At 53.0% G+C, this 22,437-nt stretch overlaps 1 protein-coding gene across 14 annotated transcripts in view; it reads right to left on the reverse strand.

Annotated features, from left to right (window-relative positions):
- The window catches only part of PHLDB1 (pleckstrin homology like domain family B member 1), a 45,292-nt gene that overhangs the window by 6,833 nt on the left and 16,022 nt on the right, over positions 1-22,437 (reverse strand). For 5 of the 14 annotated variants that reach the window (XM_080983364.1, XM_080983357.1, XM_080983365.1 and 2 more), the window contains 13 exons: positions 20,583-20,708; positions 18,429-19,783; positions 10,497-10,769; positions 8,314-8,454; positions 7,945-8,076; positions 5,562-5,690; positions 4,648-4,803; positions 4,436-4,546; positions 4,089-4,178; positions 2,204-2,305; positions 1,529-1,630; positions 1,062-1,205; positions 74-247 (listed from right to left, as the gene is read on the reverse strand). In XM_080983364.1, the coding sequence (XP_080839490.1) occupies positions 74-247; positions 1,062-1,205; positions 1,529-1,630; positions 2,204-2,305; positions 4,089-4,178; positions 4,436-4,546; positions 4,648-4,803; positions 5,562-5,690; positions 7,945-8,076; positions 8,314-8,454; positions 10,497-10,769; positions 18,429-19,783; positions 20,583-20,708 (3,035 nt within the window). Of the gene's footprint in view, positions 1-73; positions 248-1,061; positions 1,206-1,528; positions 1,631-2,203; positions 2,306-4,088; positions 4,179-4,435; positions 4,547-4,647; positions 4,804-5,561; positions 5,691-7,944; positions 8,077-8,313; positions 8,455-10,496; positions 10,770-18,428; positions 19,784-20,582; positions 20,709-22,157; positions 22,393-22,437 lie in introns of those variants that run through there. The other 9 variants (XM_080983360.1, XM_080983362.1, XM_080983369.1 and 6 more) reach the window with 8 other exon arrangements.

The raw sequence follows: 22,437 nt of genomic DNA on the forward strand, positions 1-22,437 counted from the left end.
TGCGCCCACGTGGGACGTGGGGGGGGGGCCTCCAAGGGGCACAGCAGCACCTCATCCAGGGACGGTTCATTACCTGTCGTGGGTCTGGAGACGAGTGAGCTTTAGCAGGCAGAGGAGGAGGAGGAGGGGAGGAGGAGGAGGAGGAGAGACAAGCAGCAGGGGGGTCTGCTTCAGCATCAAAGCCAGCTGGGAGGTCCTGTGCGAAAAGTGGCAGCCGCACTGCGCTCTCTGCCCACCACGGCTCTCTCTGAGGGTGACGGGCAGAGGGTGGTGGCGAAGGAGGGCGAGAGAGAGAGGAAGGAGACAGCGTGAAAGACTCGGACGGGCAGCTGGCCGAAAAGCAACAGCACGCAGGCAAGACAGATGTTAGGCACCAGCCCCTGCCCAGCCTGCAGAGATGTGTGGGTCTGGCTCTCCTGCACCTTATTCTTCTAATGGAGAACTCACTGAGCAGCAGGATATACCGTATTTTTCACTCCATAAGGCGCACCTAGTTTTTAGAGGGGGAATGCAAGGGGGAAAAAAGTTTTGAAAGGGAGCGCTGAGCAGAGCCTGTATGCATCCCAGGCTCTGCTCAGCGCTCCCTTTCACGAGCCACGTGGAGTGTGTGTGCGGCGCTTGCAGGCTTTTCCCCAGGAGGGAGAAGCCCCCAAGAGCTGCACACACGCTCCACACGGCTCGTGAAAGGGAGTGCGGCTCTTGGGGGCTTTTCCCGCCTGCCTCCCGGTTGCATTCGCTCCATAAGACGCACACACATTTCCCCTTACTTTTTAGGAGGGAAAAAGTGCGTCTTATGGAGCGAAAAATACGGTAAGTATTCTAAATAAATGGACCTCAAGGCCAAAAGAATCCTCCCTCTCTCTCCCACTGCCCCCAACAGACAGACAGACAGACAGACAAACAAACAAACACACACACACACACACAGCTATAACTCAAGACCCCCTGCTCCTCAACCCCTGCCCCAGTGCCTTGCCACAGTGTGCAGGGCAGCCTGCCTACCCTAAAGGAAGCGATGGAGGAGGTAGCAAGAGGGTGGGGGTTGCCGCAGAAGCACAAACCTGGGGGCAGCTGGAGGAGCAGAGCAGCGCCGCCGGCAGGGCAGAAGCAGCGGAGTCTGCCACGGGGGGGCTGGGGGAGTGGGCGAGCCCTACAGCCGACCTGACGCTGCCCAGAATCACTGCCAGCTGGTCAGTTGTCACGTACTGGGCAGGAAGGAAAAGGCAAAGAGTGAGAGGCAGGCTGCAAGCAGTCCGGGAGTGCACAAAGCCGGAGGAGAATGCGGGGAGGGGAGGAGGCTGAGAGGGAGGTGGGGGGGAGAACACCAGCCTCCCCCACAGCAGCCTTTTTGTGGAGGAGGCTATGCTAGGGACCCCCCAAAAACTGGGCTGGGCTAGAATAGGCTCCTTCTTGTTGGGAGGTAGCATGGAATATGGACGTACCCCCTTTCCCACCTGCCCCTAGACATCTCCCTTGGCTGCATGTACTGTTGCACCAGCCCCAGCAATGGGACCGGAAAGGCAGGTACCTCATAGGACAGTGGGGGCGCAGGTGAGGGGACGGCAGGTGCGGCGCTGGCATCTGGCCCACAGCCGCAAAATGGGAAAACATCAGAAAGTCTCACGTACTCCTAGAAGCAGCCAGGCAGAGAGGAGGAGGAGGAGGAGGAGAATCAGAGAGGGATTGGGGCACTGAGCCAAGGGAGCAATGTCACACGAACACACACACACACACACACAAGCATGGCAACCTGGGAAGGGCCTAACCTGCCTGTGGCCTGTGGCCCACAGCTGTGCCAGGTGGCATCTACCTGCAAGAGCTCACCAGAGTAGAGCATCCTGCCCAAGTGAGGCCATATTGTGAGTGCCTCTGCCAAACCCAGTAACACTGGTGCCCACTGCTCAATGCAGTTCTTGGGATCTGTGGGGAGCAGACATCACACTGGCAGAGAGCAGGGAAAGTCAGCAGGCAGGAGCGTTTTTCTGCAAGGGCGCAAACATGGAAGTCGGACGGAAGAAGTGATGTATTCCAGAGTCAAGTCTGGGTTGAAACACCTGCCCACAGATCTAAGGCACGCTGCAAAGTCCAGCCACGGATGGGCACAGCCAAGCCAAGCAGGGAGGAGATGTTGCAGCGCATGCAACAAACGGGGAAGCAGCTCAGAGGCAGGCAGGCATGCAGACAGGCAGCCACATAGCATTACCTCTGTCCTCCCTGGGTAGAGCTGGGTGGAGGAAGCAGTAGCTGCACAGAAGGGGCTTGCAGAATCAGCCGCCTCCCCCAGCTCAGAGAAAGGAAGCGTCTCCTGCGAGGATGGGAACAGCGGTGAGGGAGCTGCAAGAACAGCAGGACGCACGGAAAGAGAGGGGGGGCACAAGAGGAAGGTGGCAGGGTCTGTCCGTGGCAGCCGAACTGCAGGAGAACCCTGAAAATGTCAGCTCAGGTTGTGGGGGGAGGGCAGGGGGGAGGAAGAAAAGGGAACACACACAGCCGTCCCGCCCTCCCCCTCTTCCTTTTTCCTTTCTTCTTCTGTGATGGAACTCTTATTTGGGGACTTCCCTGGCTTTTCTGGCCCATGTAGGACCAGTCTGGATAGTTGGCCTTGGTGAAGATTTGACGTTTTCATCCCCCCCAAAAGTTTTTGATTGAGTTCCTACTGAAATGAGGCTGCATTTTAATGTTGTATTTCAATCAATTGTTTTACACTGGTGTTGGCCACCCTGAGCCTGGTCTTGGCTGGGGAGGGCGGGGTATAAATAACATTTAATAATAATAATAATAATAATAATAATAATAATAATAATAATAGAACCCTCAGGCTGTTTGGGCAATTTATTCTCAGAACGGAGGCAATGGAGGGGCTGCAGAGAGGGCTTCTTCTGCTTCCTCCCCCACTAAGTGCTCTTGTGCCTCATCGCCAGTATGAGAGGCCCCCGCCCTCAAGCTTCCCCAGAAGGGAAAAAGAAGGCAGGTCAGAGAAAGGAGGTTACTGCTGGGAGTCTGAAAATCACACAGGCAATATAGAAAACGGTTGCAGGGATATTGTCACCTGAAGAAAAACGGGGAGGGAACATGTCTTTCAGGAGAGCCCCAGCAGCGTCCCCCCCCCATGTACACATTTTAAAGAGAAATAACCCCTGTAATATCTTATACAGGTGGTAATTATGCAACACCCAAAAGAACAAGACAGAGCTACAGAATAAAAGCGCAGGAGAGCGGCCCAGACAGGTGGTTTTCTAAATATTTTGGGCTGAACTGCTCACTGTCTTCTGGGAAGTTTCTGTTAAATGCACAAGCTGTAAACTCCTTTAACTCCAGAAGTTAGGGGCTGAAACTTAATCTTTGCAAATTTCTTCAGTGAAGGGTCTTAAAAATATGTTTTTGGGTGTGAGGAATTCAAATCTGCTATTATTTTCTTGATTGGACAACATTTAGCTTGGCAAGTCCAAGTTTGATGATGAAGCACATGAACTGCTTTTGAAAAACCAAAGAATTTTAATTTTATCTTCTGAAAATGGCAGGTAATGTTTAATAATAATAATAATAATAATAATAATAATAATAATAACTGCAAGTACTTGGCAATCATTTTTAATGATTTCTATGTGATTTTACACACATTTTACTAACCAACCAAGAGTAAACGAAATATATTTTGAGTTCCCAATACAACATTTTAGCACCCTTCAATTTTGGAATTTGAAGGTTGAAAAATTCAGCACGCTCTAGACTGGAAGAGTCCTTTTTTAAATGGATCTGGAAAATCTCAATAATGGGAAATAATAATAACTAACTATCTCGGACTATGGGAGACTGGCTGGAGAAGCTCTGGGCATGAGGTCCCAGCACACCAAGCTTTCCTGGGCAGGGTTTGCCTCTTCACCTCCCTCTCAGCCTCCTTCCGTAGTAAGGAGAGATTGCCATCAAACTCTGCGCTGTTAGCAAGGTAAGGTGGGAGAAAGGCAGAAACAACAAGCCCTGCTAAGGCAAGGGCTCACTTCCCACTGCAAGTTCAGGAGGCTGCAAAAGCCTGCACCCTTGGGGCTTTGCTAAAGCCCACCCCCCCCCACACACAGAGGTCCTTTTACCTCTCGCAGAGCTGTAGAGGCCTTGGGGAAGCCGGAGCCACCAGTCAGCACCCGGTACCGTCTCTCTAGCGCAAGGAGGGTCTCCTTCTCCTACCACAGGGAAGGAAAAGAGAGAAGTTTGTTGGGGTGCTTCCAGTCATACCCGCCAGCCTCCAGCTGCCTCTCCCCTATGGCACAGTGCCAAGGGGAGAGCCACGCCCTCCCCCATGTCAATAGCCCAGGTCCCACCTAACCTTACCCCTATGGGGGAATGGTTCTGGCAGGACAGAAGCCCCACTCCAGGTGGCCCTGCCCTGCCTGCAATGCCTCGCCCAGCTCTGCCAGATGCCCTCCTTGCCAGCTGGTACCTTCTGCAGCATCTGCAAGGTGGTGGCTTTCTCCTTGCCCAGCCGGTCAGCCTCCTGAGCAGCTTGCAGCCTGATCTGGTTGGCTTGACTCTCCAGCGCTGCCAGGCGTTCCTGCGGGGACACGGAAAGAGAAGGGTTGGGGGCTGAGCAAGTGCCATGTGGCCAGTGCCCCCCGGCTCAAAGGGCTTCCTTCTCCACTCTCGCCCACCCACCTTCCTCCGTGCCACGCTGCGGTGGCTCTCGGCTTTGCTGTGCAGGAGCTGCTGGCTGAGCATCTCGCGTTCCTCCTCCAGGCGGCTCTCTTTCTCCAGGTGCTGGAACTCCAGGTCCTCAAACAGCTTCGTCTCCGTCTCCAGGGCCTCTGCTTCCTGCAGCAGGGACACAGTGGCTCAGCTGGGACTCGGGGAAGGCGGCTGGCTTGGGCAGGGGGGAAGGAACATTGGTCCATCTAGCTCAGCAAGGATTTCCAGGGGTTTTTCTCCTGGAGATGCTGCTGGGGATTGGACCTAGGACCTTCTAGGTGCATCCGGTCCAAGCCTTCCAGAGGGTCACAGGGCAGGTGGGACAAGGGTCCAAAGGCTGCAGAGTCAGCAGAGGCAACCTGAAGGACAGGGCTGCTCTGGCTCTCCTCTGCAAGCAAACCCTTGCAAAAAAACACACCAAAAAAACAAAATGGCGGAAGGCGAGCTCTTTTTTAAGCAAAAGGACACGTAACCAGCAAAACGGTTCAAGGAGGAAAGTAGCCTGAGGGGCATTCAAGAGCTGGCAGCCTCCTGGAGACTCCTCTGGTGCCAGCAGGAGCCATGAGAAAGGGGTGTAGGGTGGGTTTCTTGAGGAGCTGCTGGGCCTTGGCAACCCTTGCTCCCTGCCAGGATGGGCTCAGCTTCGTTCCAGTCTTAGCCCCTTCGTGCTCCGCAAAGAGGGCTCAAGGAGAGGAGGGCCCCCACCCATGATCTGAGCTCCCTCTTCCGGAAAAGCCGTCCTCCCAAGAAGAGCTGCCAGGGCGCCAGGCCCTGCTGAGTTGTGCCCCACCAACCCAAGCCAGCCTGCCATGCTTACCCTCAGCCAGGCGCTGACCCCGGCTGCAGGCGGGGAGATGGTGGGGGGCAAGGGAGGAGACACTGACCCTTTGCATCTGGTCCTGCAACTGCTCCCTCATTGACTCAGGGCAGTTATCAAGCTGGCGCTTGAGCTCAGAGTATAGTGCCCGCAGTCGCTCAAGTTCCTTCCTTTCAGCATCAACCTTTGCCCTCTCCTGAATCCGGGAGAAAACAACACACACGGAAGAGAGAGAGAGAAAGAGAGAGAAAACACACTTCTCAAGAGCAGGCCATGCAAAGCAAGGGGGCAGGAGGTTAGCAAGGGGGCTCAAACTCTAACAGGGTTACCGGGCAGCTACTGGGAACCTCAGTCTTGCGTCTCAAAGTCACCATGTGCCCAAAGGGCAGTCTTGGCCACCCATAAGTCCTCTCCGGCCAATTACTGGCCTGCCCAGAAAAGTCCACCATGTCAGCTGCCGCAAAGATCTCTAGAGATACTCAGGAGTCCAGGAAATGGGCATTTTCAGGATGAGACACACACCCTCCCTCCAGCCCCATCCCAGCCACCCCAGAGTTGACTCATGACATACAAGCATTGCTATGTTTGAGACACAAAACTAGGCTCACACCTCTCTGGAGTTAGTGCAGCACCGTTTCCTGGGGGCTCTGGGCACTTTGGGGTACATGTCAGTGAGTGAGTTGGCAGCAGGAGAGAGGCACCAGGCCCACACTGGGGGCAGCAAGCGCCTTGCCACCCGTGGCCAAGGCTGCATGCCGGATCTGACTTCGCAGGAGTCCACAGAATGTGGCAGGGACACACAATAAAAACCAATAGAATGTATCATCCAGTTTTCCTTGGGGCAGAATCTCAGGGTCACTGGCAGAGGAAGAGGCGTGCGGGGGGAGCGCACCGCCCCCAGCAGCGCTATCCCGATGGGGTGCCATTGTGGCTGAACCCCCCGCCCGCGCTGGGTGCCACACCCCCAGGACGTGCACCATGCCCCTGGGACACGTGCCAGCCCCGCCCCCGCCTACTCTCCGCCCCCTCCCCCTGGTGCCGGAGCATGAAGCTCCACCACTGCTCAGGGAGGGTGGGTGAGTGTCAGTTGCCGCTTTTCAATTCTGAGTCAGCTTGCCTAGGCGTCATGCCCTGGCACTCCATCCACACAGACTGTCCTGTGCAGTATTGATCCCCACCCCCTGCCTTTGGTCCTCACGACCCTGTGAAATTAGATCACTTGCACAGTCCTCAAAGTCTCCACGTCGCCCTGAGTTTTATAGTGCATTTAGTGTGCCAGACTGGGTGGTTCTCCACTGTCCTTAAGGAATAATCCAAAGCTGGGGAGGCCTACACACCGGGAAACAGAACAGCAAGACCTGAGTCCGTCTTCAACGGCATCAGCAGTTGTGCATCCAAATCCGCAGTTGTGCATTAACAAACCCGCATGGGGGAGAGGGATGGGCACCCGCATGGGGGAGAGGGAGGGCACTGCAGAGCTCCTTGAAGGCACCCAAGCCCCCTCAGCCCCCCCCCAGCTCCCCAGGAGGTGCCAAGCAGCCTCCGATGGGGTGGGATGTTTGTACACATGCAATAGACCCTCCCTCCTCCTCCTCCTCCGCCTGTCTTTTGGGCTTCAGCCATGCTCTGCCTCACTGTCTCAGTTAGGGTGGCCCACCAGCAAGATGCAGGCAGGCAGGCATCCAAGCAATCAGAGTCAGAGAGAGAAAGAGAGACAGAGAGAGAACGGAGAGAGGGTTAGAGCTGGTTAGTGCGAGGCGGGGGGTTAGTGGCAGCGCTTCGCAAGGTGTGTGCGTCCCCTCGGGCTCCCTGCGGGAGCAAAGGTTTGAGAAAGGCTGGGAATCAGCAGCCCCAAAACAAGCACCTGGGGGGGCTAAGTGCCAGGGAGTCCAGGGGCATGGTGGGAATCAGGTCCCAGGGGCAACTTGCTTCCATCCCCAGCCAGCCAAGGTGCTGGGCTTGGAGCTGCCTGTCTTGCAGGCAAACATCTTCTTAATGCCTCTGGTCTGAAAAGATGAATTGGGGCAAGGAAGGGCCCAGCCTTGAGCAGCGCCAGGGAGGTGGATGCAAACAGCACTGCCTGGCTTGAGAAGAGACACCTCAGACACCACAGCTTGGAAAGAGAGGGCTCCCCTCTGGAGCCCCCCAAGCGCTTTTCCAGCTTGCCACCAAGCACCAAGAGGAACCGCCTTGACTTCAGCTCCCGAGCGAGTCACCTCGGCTTGAAAACCCAGCAGAGAGGCGAGGGAAAGTGCCAGGGCAGCTTTGGCAACCCAGTTCCCCCCAGTGTAGCGTCCTTGGGGGCGGGGGGGGGTGAGGAACAGAGCAGCCAAGCTGGGCGGAGCAGGGCCAGCCCAAGCCGAGGGCCACATGTGGCCTGGTTGTGCCTTCCCAAAGGGTGGCCAGGTGGCACTGAGGAAGCCAAGAGGCCTCGGGCGCCAGCCATTTACCTTGTCCCGGTGGATGGCGGCGTCCAGACCAGACATGCGCTCCTGCAACTGCTGCACTGCCTTCTGCTCCTGCTGCAGCTGGATCAGCTCGGCCTCCCGCTCGCCTTGCAGGAGGGCCTGCTCCATCTCCGCCTGGGCGAGAGACAAGGAGCCCCATCATGCTAAGACTCAGGGCCCAGGCCTCTCTCTGCAGGAGCCATCGGGAGGTGGGGGTGAGTTCGAGGCCTCCCTGAGCTCCAGCCAACTCTTCATTCATGAATGAAATCTAGGACTGGGCCCCTCCTGGGCTGTGCCCTGCCCATCAGCATGACCAAACAGGGTACAGCCAAGAGGAAGGAACTCTACCCTTTGCCCTCATCCCTGCCTAACCTCCCGGGCTGTTTCCTGCAGCTGCTGCTCCAGCTCCTTAGCTCGGCTCTTCAGCTGATCAACGCTGGCCAGGACACGGGTGCGCTCCTCCTCCAGCAGGGCCGCCTCCTGGTTGGCTTTGGTGCTGGGTGGCTCTTCGTGCTGTGGAGGATTTGGAAAAATCAGCAGAGAGGGTAGCCTAATTAGAAGACTAATTTGACACCGGGCACAAAATAAAGCTGATGCAAGAAAACCTCATGTGTCCTTGATGACTAGGCCTCCCTGCTGCATGTAAAGCATAAACTGACATGTTTAAAGAAAAAGGGAGAGAATGCTTCTCTCGGGTCTTTAAAACCATAGAGAATTTAATAAGAACAACATAAAGCAGGGGTCAGCAAACTTTTTCAGCAGGGGGCCAGTCCACTGTCCCTCAGACCTTGTGGGGGACCTTTTTTTGGGGGGGGGGGGGATGAACGAATTCCCAAGCCTCACAAATAACCCAGAGATGCATTTTAAATAAAAGGACACATTCTACTCATGTAAAAACACACTGATTCCTGGACCGTCTGTGGGCTGGATTTAGAAGGCGTTTGGGCCTGATCCAGCCCCTGGGCCTTAGTTTGCCTACCCATTACATAAAGGATTGCCATATTGGTATCCTCAGGCTAGTTGCATCAAGGAAGCCTTGAAAGGGGGGTTATTAATTCTCCTTTCAGTCATTCTTTGTATTCCTTTCACTCATTCTTTGTATTATATTGCTATGTTGTGGTGTTCAGTGCTTGTCAGTGTTTATGGTCTAGTAAATATGTCCAAGAGGGACTATGTCTTGGTAGATTAACGACTTTGATAAAGTGGGATTATAAACCTTGGAAAGGTTATAATCAAAGGGGGGAATAATGAAAAAAAATCAGTGACCCCAGGTGTATATTTTTGATTTTAATCATGTTTCAATATTAAGTGCATTTAACCTTTGGCTAGAATGCATCCATGAATGATTCCCACATGTCTGCATTTTGTGACTCTCATGCCTCATTCCTAGGCTGCATTCCATCTCTTCTATCTTATCCTGAAAGTGGCACAAACAGCAGGATGTTTTCCTATGTCTGTTGTGAGTTAGCATTGGCATTTCCTTGAGAGGTTCCAAGGACAGGCATGGGAGAGGAATGTCAACAGCCCCCACTGAATAGTTAGGACCAAATGGTTTGGGACACCCCAGGAAAGTTGATCACCAGTGTGAGGTCAAGTATCTTTATATCCCATGATCTGTAACCTTTTTTGAGGTATGTAGAAGAATGCTTGATGTTTATGACTCCTTGTCTGCTGTGCTTGAAATCCTGCATAAGTATTGTTACAAATTTGCTCTGGGCAGTCCTCCTAACTAGCATCAGGTAGGTAGCCGTGTTGGTGTATCTGAAGAAGTGTGCATGCACACGAAAGCTCATACCAGAACATACTTAGTTGGTCTCTAAGGTGCTACTGGACAATTTTTTTATTTATTTCTCCTATCTAGCAGTTCTGCTGAGAGGCTGTCCTATTGCAATAGCTCTAATAAACTGGATCTGCTGAAGCTTGCTTCTAATTCTCTTGGTTCCATATGTTCTGTTTAATAGGTGTTCCCTGTGTAAGAAACAGGTGGGGTAGAAATAATTTCATACCATTCCTTAATGATCTGCAATCAAAATGAGCAGATAATAGCAAAGGTTGCTAGGTTCATAGCAGGGGCAATCAGAATAAGGGCCACTAACGGACAGCTGATTCAGGACTTTAAATTGTGCTCTTATATCAAATTTCCTTTCCTGCGTATACCGTAACGTTTTACTGTTGCTTTGGCCATTGGCTAATGTGAATAAAGTTTTATCTAAAATTCATACCACAACGCCAGCCATGAACTCTGTTAGCCAGAGGTCTCCCAGACACACTGGATGTGGGACAGGCATATAACTCTTCTCCCCAAAGAGATAGAGGAATGCACAAGCCACGCTTTCCTCTCTGAGCCTACCAAGTTTACATGCCAAGTCAGCTGCCCTCAACCTGTTGTGGGACTCCAACTCCCATCAGCCCCAGCCAGCCTGGTCAGGGAAGATGGCAGCTGTATTCCAAAAAATGGGTGGAAAGTGCCAGTTTGGGGAGCAAAGGAGGACTCCACCGAGGGCAGTCCCTTATGCTCCTCCTCGTCCTCCCAGCTCCAAGCATGGCCCTCTCACCTCCTGGCCGGCACTCTCAGTGCTGCTGCTTTCCTCTTTCAGGTGGTCCTCATCTGAGCGCTCCAAGCTCTCCCTCTCCCGCAGGCCCAGGGTTCCCACCAGCTGCTCCTTCGCTCGTCCAAGACTGATGGAGCCCTTGGAGGGCCTCCTTCCCGGCTGGCCAGCGCCCTCGGCAGCAGCGCTGGGGAAGGTGTTGTGCTCCTGGCCCCGATCGCCATCGCTGTGAGTGTACTCAGCACACAGGCTCAGGATGGTCTCCAGCCGCTGCCGCTCCTAAGCAAAGGGCAGAGGGGTGAAAGGAAAACTGTCAGTATTGGCATCCCAGAGCATCCCCAAGACTTTCGGTGCTCTGGCAGGAGCCACAGCTGACCCCACCCCACCCCGGCTCCCTCCAACCTCTTGGCTCTTGTGGTTGGCCGGTTCCCCAACCACTGGCTTTCCCCAGCCTTTTCACAAGGGAAAAGTGAGAACGTAGCATTTCGTGGTTTTGGCCAACCTGTTCAGGGTCTTATCACGCAGCTGCTTCGGTAAGCACAGACCAAAGCTGGCGAAAGACATTCTGGTGCGTGAGCAAAGAAGACCCAAAGGCATTTTGCAAGCACGGACTCCAGCTAGCCTGAGACAATATCTGCCACTGTCTCTCATGTCTTCTTACGCTGCCATTTCTACAGGGATATATGCTCAGTATTTATCACTCCTGTTATACAAAAGTCTCCAAATGGGTCCGAACTTCAATGTCTAAAATTACTGGTAGAGGACAAGGACCTAGAGATCACGCTAAGGGTGGCCAAATTCTGTGCCATAAAACTTAGGGAACAAGCTGTACTACCAAAATGATTAAGGTTTTAAATGACAATTTTAGGTTATATTTTAGTGATCAAGATTTAATATATATTTTTAACTGCCGCTATATCTGAATTGTCTCTGTTATATCCAACTGCAATTCAATGTATTCCTGTTGTGTTTTATGATTTTCCTGATATTGTAAGTGAGCTGGAACTGGTCTGTGACCGTAATAATAAAATTCTAAACAATATCTGCCAGGAAGGTCTTGGAGCTCCTATGTTCACTGCAGCAGAAGGACAGAAGGGGAGGAGAAACATACCCAGAGAGAGAGAGGCTTCCCTCTCCCTCTCATACCACAAGACCTGGGGTGTCATCTCATGAAACCGAGTGGCTGGAAACTCAAGGCCAATGAAATTCTGCCCTGGAATCCCCTGGAAGGCAGAGAGGGTAGGGCAGAAATACTACAGACAGAAAGGGGAGAACCGTGGTCGTTCTGGTGGGCAGAAACTCAGATATTTAAGTGAGGTGCCAAACGGCACCTTAAACCTAGGTTACGGTCGCCACAATGTCTATTCACCTTGGGGGTCACTTCCAACGCTACAGCTCTATGATTCTATGATCCCAACTACATTGCTTGACTGTAGCTTACTCCATTCACTTGTCCCAGTATGCAAGGAAGAGAAACACGCACAGCGGAACTGGAAATGGTATTAACCAAGACCAAGGTTTTGAAAACTGCGGCTCCCAACCTGGAGCCCAGAAATCTCCACATAGTCGCAATTGGAATCGCGCCAGTAGCAAAACGCACCTGGCGCCTCGGGGTGGGGTTACCATGGGAAAGAATAGGGTAGACTAAGTGGAACCACTCAGGTCTGGTCCAACTGCTGCAGCTAGCCATTATACTTTTTATTTATTGAAAGCCGTCACCCAGCAGCTTACAATATTCATCTGACATTAATGCAATTTGAAAATTAAGGCTTGTATGAGCCCTTCTATCTGAGCTGTATCACAGAGATCTTTCAGAGAAGTGCTAGCAGCTATCTGCGCCCTGCCCCCCCCCCCATGCTACAGATGCCCGACTGGCCTCCCCCAGCAGTTGGGTACTACGTGTCGCTGCTGCTCCCATGCAGGCACCTTTACTTTTGACTTTCAGGTGCCTCGTGAAGATCTTTTTATGCCAACAGACCCGTGCATCTGTTTTCTTGAGCAGCCAGTCATTTTAATGATCATATATATAAAACTGTATGAAAGATAAAGGACCCCTGACAGTTGTCCAGTAGCGAACGACTCTGGGGTTGCGGCGCTCATCTCACTTTACTGGCAGAGGGAGCCCGCGTTTGTCTGCAAACCGTTTTTCTGGGTCATGTGGCCAGCATGACAGCTGCTCCTGGCAAACCAGAGCAGCGCACGGAAACACCATTTACCTTCCCGTTGGAGCAGTACCTATTTATCTACTTGCACTTTGATGTGCTTTTGTTTTGTTTTTTTAAATGATATTTATTGAAAATTTTCTAAAAATTACAAGAAAAAGACAAAACAGAAAAATAAAAAGAAAAAAAATAAAACCATCATTCTCCAATTCTCCACTTTCATTACCTTCTTTCTTTGACCACCTCCTCCTCCTCCTCCCTTTTCTTGTATCCTAATTAATAATTTTCGCAGCAAATCCTTTCCATAATTCATAGTATTCTGTCATTACATTACCTTAATCTATTTTCATCTTATCTTATAGAAAACCTTAAAGCTTAAAACTTAAATCTTATTTTTACCAACTTCTCATAACCATAACATTCTTACCTAATTCTTTAAACATTTTTACAAGAGCCAAGTAATTTCATTTCAACATTTTTCTAACATTCATCAATTTTATAAAACAATCCTAGTGGTAAAGAAAGAAATAAGAACAATCCAATCTTCATCCAGCGTCCCTTCCTCCTGGTCCCGGGTTTTGTCAGTCCTTTTTATCCCATTGATCTAGCACATTAACTGGTGATCTTATATCCGAGGCCCTCAAGTCTCTTCCATGTCCCTTCCGCAGCTCTTCTTCATATTTTCCTTTCACTCGTGGGAACTCCAGCTTGGTAATGTTTTTGACCCTTTTCAACAAATCAGCCCCTTTTCCATAGTCCAGACTAAACTCCATGTGGTATTTGAAGACATGTTTCAGATTCCCTCCAAAATTGAGAGCCCCCACAGCTCCAAACATCTGACGACCCATTGCCAGACTCGGAAAGTCCAAACATCCCTGCATGGGGGGGTCAGTCCAACCTCCCATTTCCAAACCAAACCAAACTTTATCTTTCCAAATCTGGTTTTTTCCAAGTTCATTTGTCAAATCCAAAGGCTCGTATTCCTGCAGGGCCGAAAATCCCTCCCTTTCTGGCGCCCAAGATTCAGCAGCATCCTCTTCTCTCATCTGTTCTGTCATGGCGCACTCCTGTTTTAGTTCCTGGGTGGGCTCCATATAGTTTCCCACTACCTGTTCAAAAGTTCTGACCGCATTAGTCATCAAATCCGTCTTCTGACTTAACTGATCCAATAGGGCATTTATTTTACAGAGAGCACACAACAGAGCTTCTGAAAGCATTGTCCTGCAAGGTCACAAGTCCTTTCCCACGGTTGTAATCTGTGACAGCTGCAAGCTCCCTGGAATTAGTTACAGTTTCACAGTCCCCCTCTAGGGGGAAAACTTCTGGTTGTTCTTTCTTTTAAGGACAATAGCAACAAAGTTTCTTTTTTAAGATATTTTGTCAATATTTGTTCCTTTAAAATGCGAAAGGAAACAATGAAATCACAATGTTACTCTTCTTTTAGCTTTCTGTCAAAGACATTTTTCTCTGGTCAATGAGCTTCAAACGTCAGTTCTGACACCCCGCTCCAGGATCAGGACGGTGGAAAGTTACTTTGCTTTAGACTCACTTCTGCAGGTTTAAACAGTCCAAAAAAGATCCCCCTTCTTCTCCTGCTACCGAAGGGGGGTTCAACAATTTTAAATGATGAAAGCTAATCCTTTGAAAGTGATTTTCTAAGCTCTAGTTTACATTGTCTTTGCTTTACTCTGACTACAAAGAAACGGAAGGCTGACTTCCTGTTTAGACCTTCCCGTTTCAGTACCAAATTAAAGTGAATTTTTAAGTCCAATTCCTTTCTGCTCGCCAGTTCTTATTTAAAGTCCAATTGTTCAATGTTTAAGTACTCACGGGTGATTGTTTTAGATGCCAAATTGTCCCAGAAAAAAGGCAGCGCTCTCCGGCAACGGCTACGCGGCTTCGCTCCACGGAAAAAGCAATTGACTCACAGCACCGCGCCACTTCCCCCTCTTCGCTTCGGAGCCCGTTAGTGGGTTCCTTTGCGGGTTGGGGGGGCACTAAGGGTGCCGGCCGAGTCCCACGGTCACAGGCTTCATCCGCCTGTGATTTCTAGAAGGGTCCCCGCTTCGCCGTAGCGGAAAGGACCCGTTTCGCGCGGAGCTGGTCCCTCCAGTTCAGAGGGAGTCCGCCATTGCTGATGGCGCCACCCCGGAAGTCCGCACTTTGATGTGCTTTTGAACTACTAGGTTGGCAGGAGCTGGGACCAAGCAAAGGGAGCTCGCCCTGTTGCAGGGATTCGAACCGCCGACCTTCTAACTGGCAAGCCCTAGGCTCAGTGGTTTAGACCACGGCGCCACCCGCATCCCATAAAATTGTATACTGTCCTGCTATATGGTGCAGATTGAAGGTATATAAAATACTTTCAAGCAAGCAAACAAACATCTGATTCGGCGAATGAAACAATACAGCCAGCAGCTACCTAAAACAGGATTCCAAGGAAATTAAAAGAGCCTCCCCAAGCAGGAAGATGGTCAGAACAGGGAGGGCTCAGGAAACTTCCCGATGGAGCTGCCTGTACAATGGTACCTCAGGTTAAGTACTTAATTCGTTCTAGAGGTCTGTTCTTAACCTGAAACTGTTCTTAACCTGAAGCACCACTTTAGCTAATGGTGCCTCCTGCTGCCGCCGTGCGATTTCTGTTCTCATCCTGAAGCAAAGTTCTTAACCCGGGGTACTATTTCTGGGTTAGCGGAGTCTGTAACCTGAAGCATATGTAACCCGAGGTACCACTGTACAATGGCAGCAGCTGCCCTGGGGAAAGAAAGCCCTTCTCTTGCTCTGGTGCAAGGAGCCACATCATAGGGTTCTGAAGGCTCCACAGGTGTGCTTTCAGAGTATGTCCCCTTGAGGAGCTTGATACACCTTGACTCAAGGCTGGGCCACCTCAACTGGGCTACAACAGGTGCCCTTTAGAGCTGGCAGAGAGAGAAGCCAACCACCAGCAGGAAGGAGGAGTTTGGCACCCTTGGACCTCACCCATCCCACTGGGAGAAGGGCCTCACTTGCCTATGCACCTTTTCACTCCTGCACAGGTGTCCAGGTCAGCTGCTAACCAATGAAGGACAGAAGAGGCGTTGTGGGGGGGCAAGGGGGGGGGAGAAAGAGAGGCTGCAGGGATACCAGGGAAGCACCAGAAACTGCCAAGGAGAAGCTCTGCCACTTTCCCTCCAGGACACAGTGAAATCCAAGTCTCAGGAGAGCACCCCTATTTTAGCTTGTATGTAGCTCAGCTGAGCAGTGGGGGGAACACACAGGATCCTGTGCCAACCTAAGCATCACCAGGACTAGAGCAGGCTTTCGTGGGCAACCCCCAACACTCATCTCTCCCAGCCGCCCCCCCAACTTCTACAAGAGATCAAAGCAAATTCTGTCCTGGGAGAACAGCCCCCAATCAATCCCCACCGCTGCCGCTGCTTCGCCTGTACAGAGTGCCAAGTGGGATGGAGAGGCGAGCAGCGCGCAACATGCACACAGGCTTACGGTACTCACAGTGAAGTCCGGAGTGACTCTCATCTCACAGACACATCCCTCCAGGCCTTTCACAGGCAAGGAACACAAACACCTCCAGCCTCCGACAACAAAGCTGAGAACCAAAAAAGACGCTCCCCGCTTGCCCCGGCACGTGACCAGGCTAATGGCAGGGTGCGGGCCCAGCAGCAACAGCCTCTCCCCCCCCCCCCGTGAATCACACAAGCTGTGCAAACAAGCAGTTGTGAGTCAGTGCCCAGCCACTGGCGAGACAACAGGCAGCCTGAAGGGTGTAGCTGGGGGCTGGCACAGCAGCCCAAGGTGGCACACTCCCCCAGTCTGAGCCAGGCAGACACACAGCCAGCCCTGAGACCCAGGCCCAGCTGGGCAAAAAGGCTGCAGAGTTACTCCGGCTAGGAGCTGCGTGGTGCAGCTGGGCTCAGAGGCTGGCACACAAAGGCACACAAAGCACCCCACCCTGGTGTTAGCTCTGCCAGGGAGGGTCCCGCCCAGAGTCAACAGTTAAGGACATAAGAAGAGCCTTGCTGGATCCAGCCAATGGAGTATCCGGTTTTCACAGTGGCCAACCAGATGCCTGGGAATCCGCAAGCAGGATTCAAACACAAGAGTGCTCTCCCATCCTGCCGTTTCCAGCGACTGGCATTCAGAAGCACTGCTTCTTCCAATTGTGGTGGCAGAGCACAGCCGTCATGGCTAGCAGCCATTCATAACCACGAATTTGTGTAATCCTCTTTTAAAGACTATCATTGCCTCCTGGGGGAGGGAGTTCCATAGTTTAACTGCACTCTGCATGAAAAATGTTTTCTCTCGTCGGAGTGCATTGGGGCCCCTTCTGTGCCATTCCCGGGGAGCACTGGGGCCAGTGATGGGCAACATCCGAATGTTTGGTTAGGAGGTGCTTATCACCAGATAGGAACCGCAAGAGTTAACTGCAGGCAGGCGGAGCATAAAACAAAGCGACAAATGCCAAACGGAGCATGCTCAGTCTGGGCCGCATGGGAAAATCCCAGAGAATGCACCGTTTCAGGCCTGGGGGTTACAAGCCGACTCCCCCCATCCGCAGCTCCACCTCACCCCTCATCCCACAGCCAGGTGTGCCTTGGGGGGAAAGCTTGTTGTTCATTTGCAGGGGACCACAACCCACACATTCCTGCCCCACTTCCCCAGGCAGACACTCTTGCAAAGGGGTCTGACTCCCCTGTGTTTTGTACAGAAACTGTTCCACGCAGCTATTTCTGCCACCACCTTGCTACCTGCCTGACACACAGGCTGATTTTGCCCACCCCCTGGTAACACATCTTGGTAACTGCAGCTCAAGGCTTGGGCATGTGCGAAGCTGGAAATTCCAGAAATATAATTGACTTCCACCCCCATCCCCCTCAAACAATTAGCACCCCTAGTTGTTGGCTGCAAGGAAATGCATGTATTTCGCTTAAGATCCCTAACGCTCCTGGCAGCGCAGCCCCCAACCTCCCCTTCTCTCTGGGGAACGGTTATTCCTTCGACCTGCCCAGGAGTCCCTCATTCATTCCACATCTAACATGTTAGAAACTCAGATATACAAGCTAATCGCCAAATGGCACCTTAAACCAAGGTCACAGCTGCCACATCGGTGGTGGATTTTTGAAAAAAATATTAATATTATTCATTTCATTTCTCTACCGCTTTATATTTTAAAGAAAAAATCTCAAAGCGGTTTACAACACACTAAAACATCAAATACAACAAATTCAAGCTTCAAGAAAAATGCTTCGGTTCGTTCTTTAAGGTTCATTTTGCCTTCCCCTTATTTATTTACCTACTTAATTCTGCTGCCTCTCAACCAGAAGCACTGTAGGAAGCCAGTGTGGTCTAATGGTTAGAGTGTCGGACTAGGACCTGGGAGATCAGGGTTCAAATCCCCGTTCAGTCACGAAGCTCACTGGGTGATCCTGGAGTCAGCCACAGCCTCTTAACCTACCTCACCGGGTTGTTGTAGGAATTAACTGAGGGGTGTGTGTGAACCATACTTAGAGAAATAAAGTGAAACAGAAATGCAGTGTACAAGCTTTTCTGCCTAGCTGCTCAAGAAAGCTGGAGAGGTCAGACAGATGGTGATGTCAGTCTGACCTCTCCAGGTGTCTGGAGATCTCCACCTGGTTGCAAAAGGTCCTGCGCAAGTCGCAAAACACGCCTGGTGCCTGGCTAATTTTTAACACTGCAGCCCAACCACCTCCAAGGCACCGGCAGACCCCCCTGTCATTACAGAGGTCCTTGTGCCCGCCACCTGAGTAGGTGCCCCACTCACCAGCCGCTCCATCTCCTGTTCCCGGAGCCGCTCCTGGCGCTGCCAGCGATGGTATTCCCTCAGCTCCCCCTCGTCGCCGCTGAGCTCCGAGATGCTGTGCTTGCGCTCCCGCAGGGGCCCCGGCGTCAGCTCCAGCCCCCCAGACAACTTCCGGTGCAGGCGGGGGCTCTGACGCGGCGAGGCTGAGGTCAGGGAGCCCAGGCTGTAGGCAGGGCTCAGGCCGGGTGCGTAGCTGGGCTTGCGTTGGCCAGGCTCCCGGGCGAGCAGGGTGGGCGAGGGGCTGCGTCCCCGCAGGCAGGAGAAAGAGGCAGACATAAGGTCCTCAATGGGCTCCCTCCGCCAGCCACAGGGGGCCTCGCCGGCCTTGGCCTGCACTGGGGGGCTGCCGTGAGGGGCTGGCGACACTGCCCGGCGGGACAAGGCGGGGCTGAGAGGAGGCAGCTCCCGCATGCTCTCCAGAGGCCGCCGGCTGAGTCGGGGGCTCTCGGGGGGCTGCAGGGCCCGGCTCGACTGGCTGAGAGGCACAAACCCGGCAGGCTCAGCCGGCGGGAAGCCTTTCCCCAGCCCTTGGCGGGAGGTGCCAGCAGGTGTGTCCCGCGCTTCCCGGAAAGGGCTGGGAGGCCTCTCCTGCAGAGCCGTGGCCTTGGTCCGTGGGGTGGAGGGCGACTGGAATTTGGGGGCCAGGCGTGGGCTGTTGGGTGGCTGTACCCGAGGGCTTCCTGGCAGGCTCTCGCTCAGGCCAGCGGGCAATGCAGGTGGAGGGGAGCTGCGTGGGCCCGGGCGGGGGTTCTCCCCCGAGGGCCGGGCCCTGCGGCTGGGTGTGGGGCTCCGGGGACTCTCCTGTGTAGCCCTCCGAGCCGTCCGTGGGCTCCCCAGCCCCCGGGCCGGGTTTGGGCCTCCGGCGCTGCTTGGCAGGTCCAGGCTGGCCCCGCCGTGAGAAGTCAGCATGGTGTGGTTGAAACTAGAGGAGCGAACGGGCACCACCGGAGGCAGGGAAGGGCCCTGGTCCTGGGTGCCAGGCGAGTGGCTGGCGCAGCTGCTGCTGCTTGCGGGAGAGGAGAGGGGAGAGAAGGGCGGGGAGGTGTTTTCATAACTGGATCCCACAGACATGGCGCCAGGGCTCTGGGGAGGCGACAGCAGGTAGCGTCCGCCCCTGCCATTCACAACGGAGGAGTCTGGCGACGGAGCGTTGCCGCGGCTGCTGGGGAGCTGCCTGGGGGTGCTGCCTTCCTCCTCCAGCACCAGGGAGTCCATGATGTCCTGCAAGTCCCGCTCGATGGAGCTGACCAGGGCGCTGTGGCTGTGACGGGAAGCCTTCACCGTATCTTGGTTGCCGTTCAGAAGGCTCTGGGCCTCTGTGGAGAGAACAGACAAGCTGGGCTGGGGGAGCTCTTGACCCTCCACTGCTCCTGCTCCCACCCCACTGCTCCAGCAACTACTGCAGCTCCGTAACCCCACACACGTTGCCTATGAGCCATGCTCAACTTCTGCGGGTGGGAAACTTTCCCCCGAAATCGAGGCTTATCAAATTCTCTGAACTCAAGTCACCAAGTTCTGCATTAGCAGCTGAGACATCACAACCAACATTAATTAAATTTGTATAAATTTGCATATTAAATTTCTATACCCATAGGTCTTAGGGTGGTTGCAACATAAGCTCATGATATAAAAGCACAAAATACATAATAAAAACAAAACAACCCAATATCGCCACCCTCCTCAACACATTTTAAAAGGACATTGGATGCCAATCGGCCAAGGCAATGTTTTTGCCATGTACCTAAAGGTGTTTAATGAAGACACCAGGTGAACTTCCTGGGGCAAAACATTCCACAGACAGGGGGCTACTGCAGAAAAGGCCCGTTCTCATGTTCTCCTCCAGATCTCTCATGGAGGAGGCACCCAAAGAAGGGCCTCATATTTCACATTTTGCAAGGAGCTGCAGGAATTCCAAACCACAGCACAACAGCAGAGGTTCCCCCACCCCAGAAATAATATCCCTGGACAGGGAGCTGGGGGTACTCAACCCCCAACAACCCCATGGTTACGAAGGCCAAGGGAACATCAGGGGCAAAGGGTCATGTGGCTATTCCAAGTGACTGCAAGGATAGGGGCCTGTGCTGTACCTAAACCTCACCCTTGAAATTCTCCTACCTGCTGTGAGCCCATGCTGGGGTGCAGGGCTTCGCCCCACGCTGGGAATCATGCTTTTCATCCACTTCGCCTCAGCTGGGTGGTTGAACCGAAGGAAGGTCGACTGGCCCAGGCAGATCATACACCCTGGAAGAAAATGAGAGGACTGATGGGGAGGGGGAAGATTCACAGTGATCTCACAGACTGAGCAGGAAATCAACCCTATTAAAACATACTTTGGGGTCACACAGCAATCTCCCCTCTCCCTGCGCTTTGAACCCACGTCCCACAGGGGTTGCAAAAAGGACTACCCTGCCTTGGGGCCTCTTCCAAACAGCTGGGGTTCAGATATGACTGACCCTGCAAAGGGCCCAGTACCAAGACAGCCCATTGTCACTTTCCAAGGACAGCGTCACAAGGGAGAGTCCAGTTGGGTCCCTTTTAATGGAGTTGCTTCAACGCATACAATATGATCTTGGAAGCATGTCAAAATTTATCTAGTGGGTGCCAGATGTTACATGGCAACAAGCTGTGGGCAGAAAAGGAACAACAAAGGCCACGAAACGCAGAAATAGCTACTGGGAAGAGTTAAACCAGGAGTTGGGGGTGCATCTGTGGCTCTTGAGATGCTGTCAGGACTCCCAGCTCCCACCAGCCCTTAGCCAGCACAGCCAATGCCCAGGGATTATGGCAGCTCTGGTCTAGCAACATTTGGTGGTCCACAACTGTGACCAACCCCAAGTTAAAGGAATAGGACAAGACCAGCCTGGCCTGCAGGAGGCCAAATGAGGCCACCCTAAGAGCTGCAACCTGCTGACGGGGTTCAGATGCTGGGAAGCAGGCTGAGGTTAAATAATAGCAGCAACAGTTTCCACTGTGAATCCTGCGGGGGCCAAGCCTTGAACTCCCACTCCAGCCCAGCTGTCCAAGTCTGTGAGCAGCTCTGTGAATGACAGGGCAATGACAAGCTGCCTTGTGCACACAAAAGGTGTGGCGGGGGGAGGTTTCGTGCGCAGAGGCGGAGCAGCAGGATTCTATGCCTGCAGGGGCAGGATTCCAGCTCCCTGGCTGGCCGACAAGCCGGCTCCTGCCTGGAGCGCTGCTGTGGAATGTGAGGCAGCGTTTGCGGAGAGCAAGGTGTGGAAAAGAAGAGGCCCGCCACACCCCCTCCTGCGCACTCCTCCTGACACCACTGGTGTACTTGCAGAGGCGCCGACTTTGCCCACCCAGCACCTGCCACAGAGGCCACCCTGCTTCTAAGGAGGGATTGGGACCTGTCCAGAGAGAGAGCCAGGAAGGGCATTTCTTTATCTTACTTATGCAAAGGTTGGGTGGCTCGGCTGACATCCCACCCCAATGCAGACCTCCTGGCTTTCACCAGAAATTCACAGCCCCCTTCTGGACCCCTTGGTCATGCAGCAAAGCAGGCGGTAGAAGCAGCTTCTTTTGGGAAATGGGACAGGGAAAAAAACTGGCACCAGCAGCTGCTCCTTTTGCAGTGGCGGCTGCCGGCTTCCCGGCCACAAGGAGAGAAACCCACAACTAATTCCGGTCTTGAGCTCCCCAAATGCCAGAGTCAAATCCCTCCGGACTCACCAGAGCCTGGCCAGGGCAGGTCCACACCACCCAGAGAAGATACACAAACACACACACACACACATTCCTGGATTTCAGAAACTGCCGTGTTGGCAAGCACGTTCCTGGCCATTTTTAAAACAAACCAAGGAAATTGAAGGTTACTAAAAACGGAGTCTTTGGGTGCTCCATAATAACCCTGACCAACCCTTCCCCTGGCAAGACTGGATGCAAAGACAGCCGTGAGCTCAAGCCAGGAGCACCTTCCAAGCAGGTTGCACTTCCTCTGGGGTGCAGCTGC

The sequence above is a fragment of the Podarcis pityusensis genome (genome assembly GCF_964106645.2).
Source record: "Podarcis pityusensis genome assembly, chromosome: 15".
NCBI classification, from domain to species: Eukaryota; Metazoa; Chordata; class Lepidosauria; order Squamata; family Lacertidae; genus Podarcis; species Podarcis pityusensis.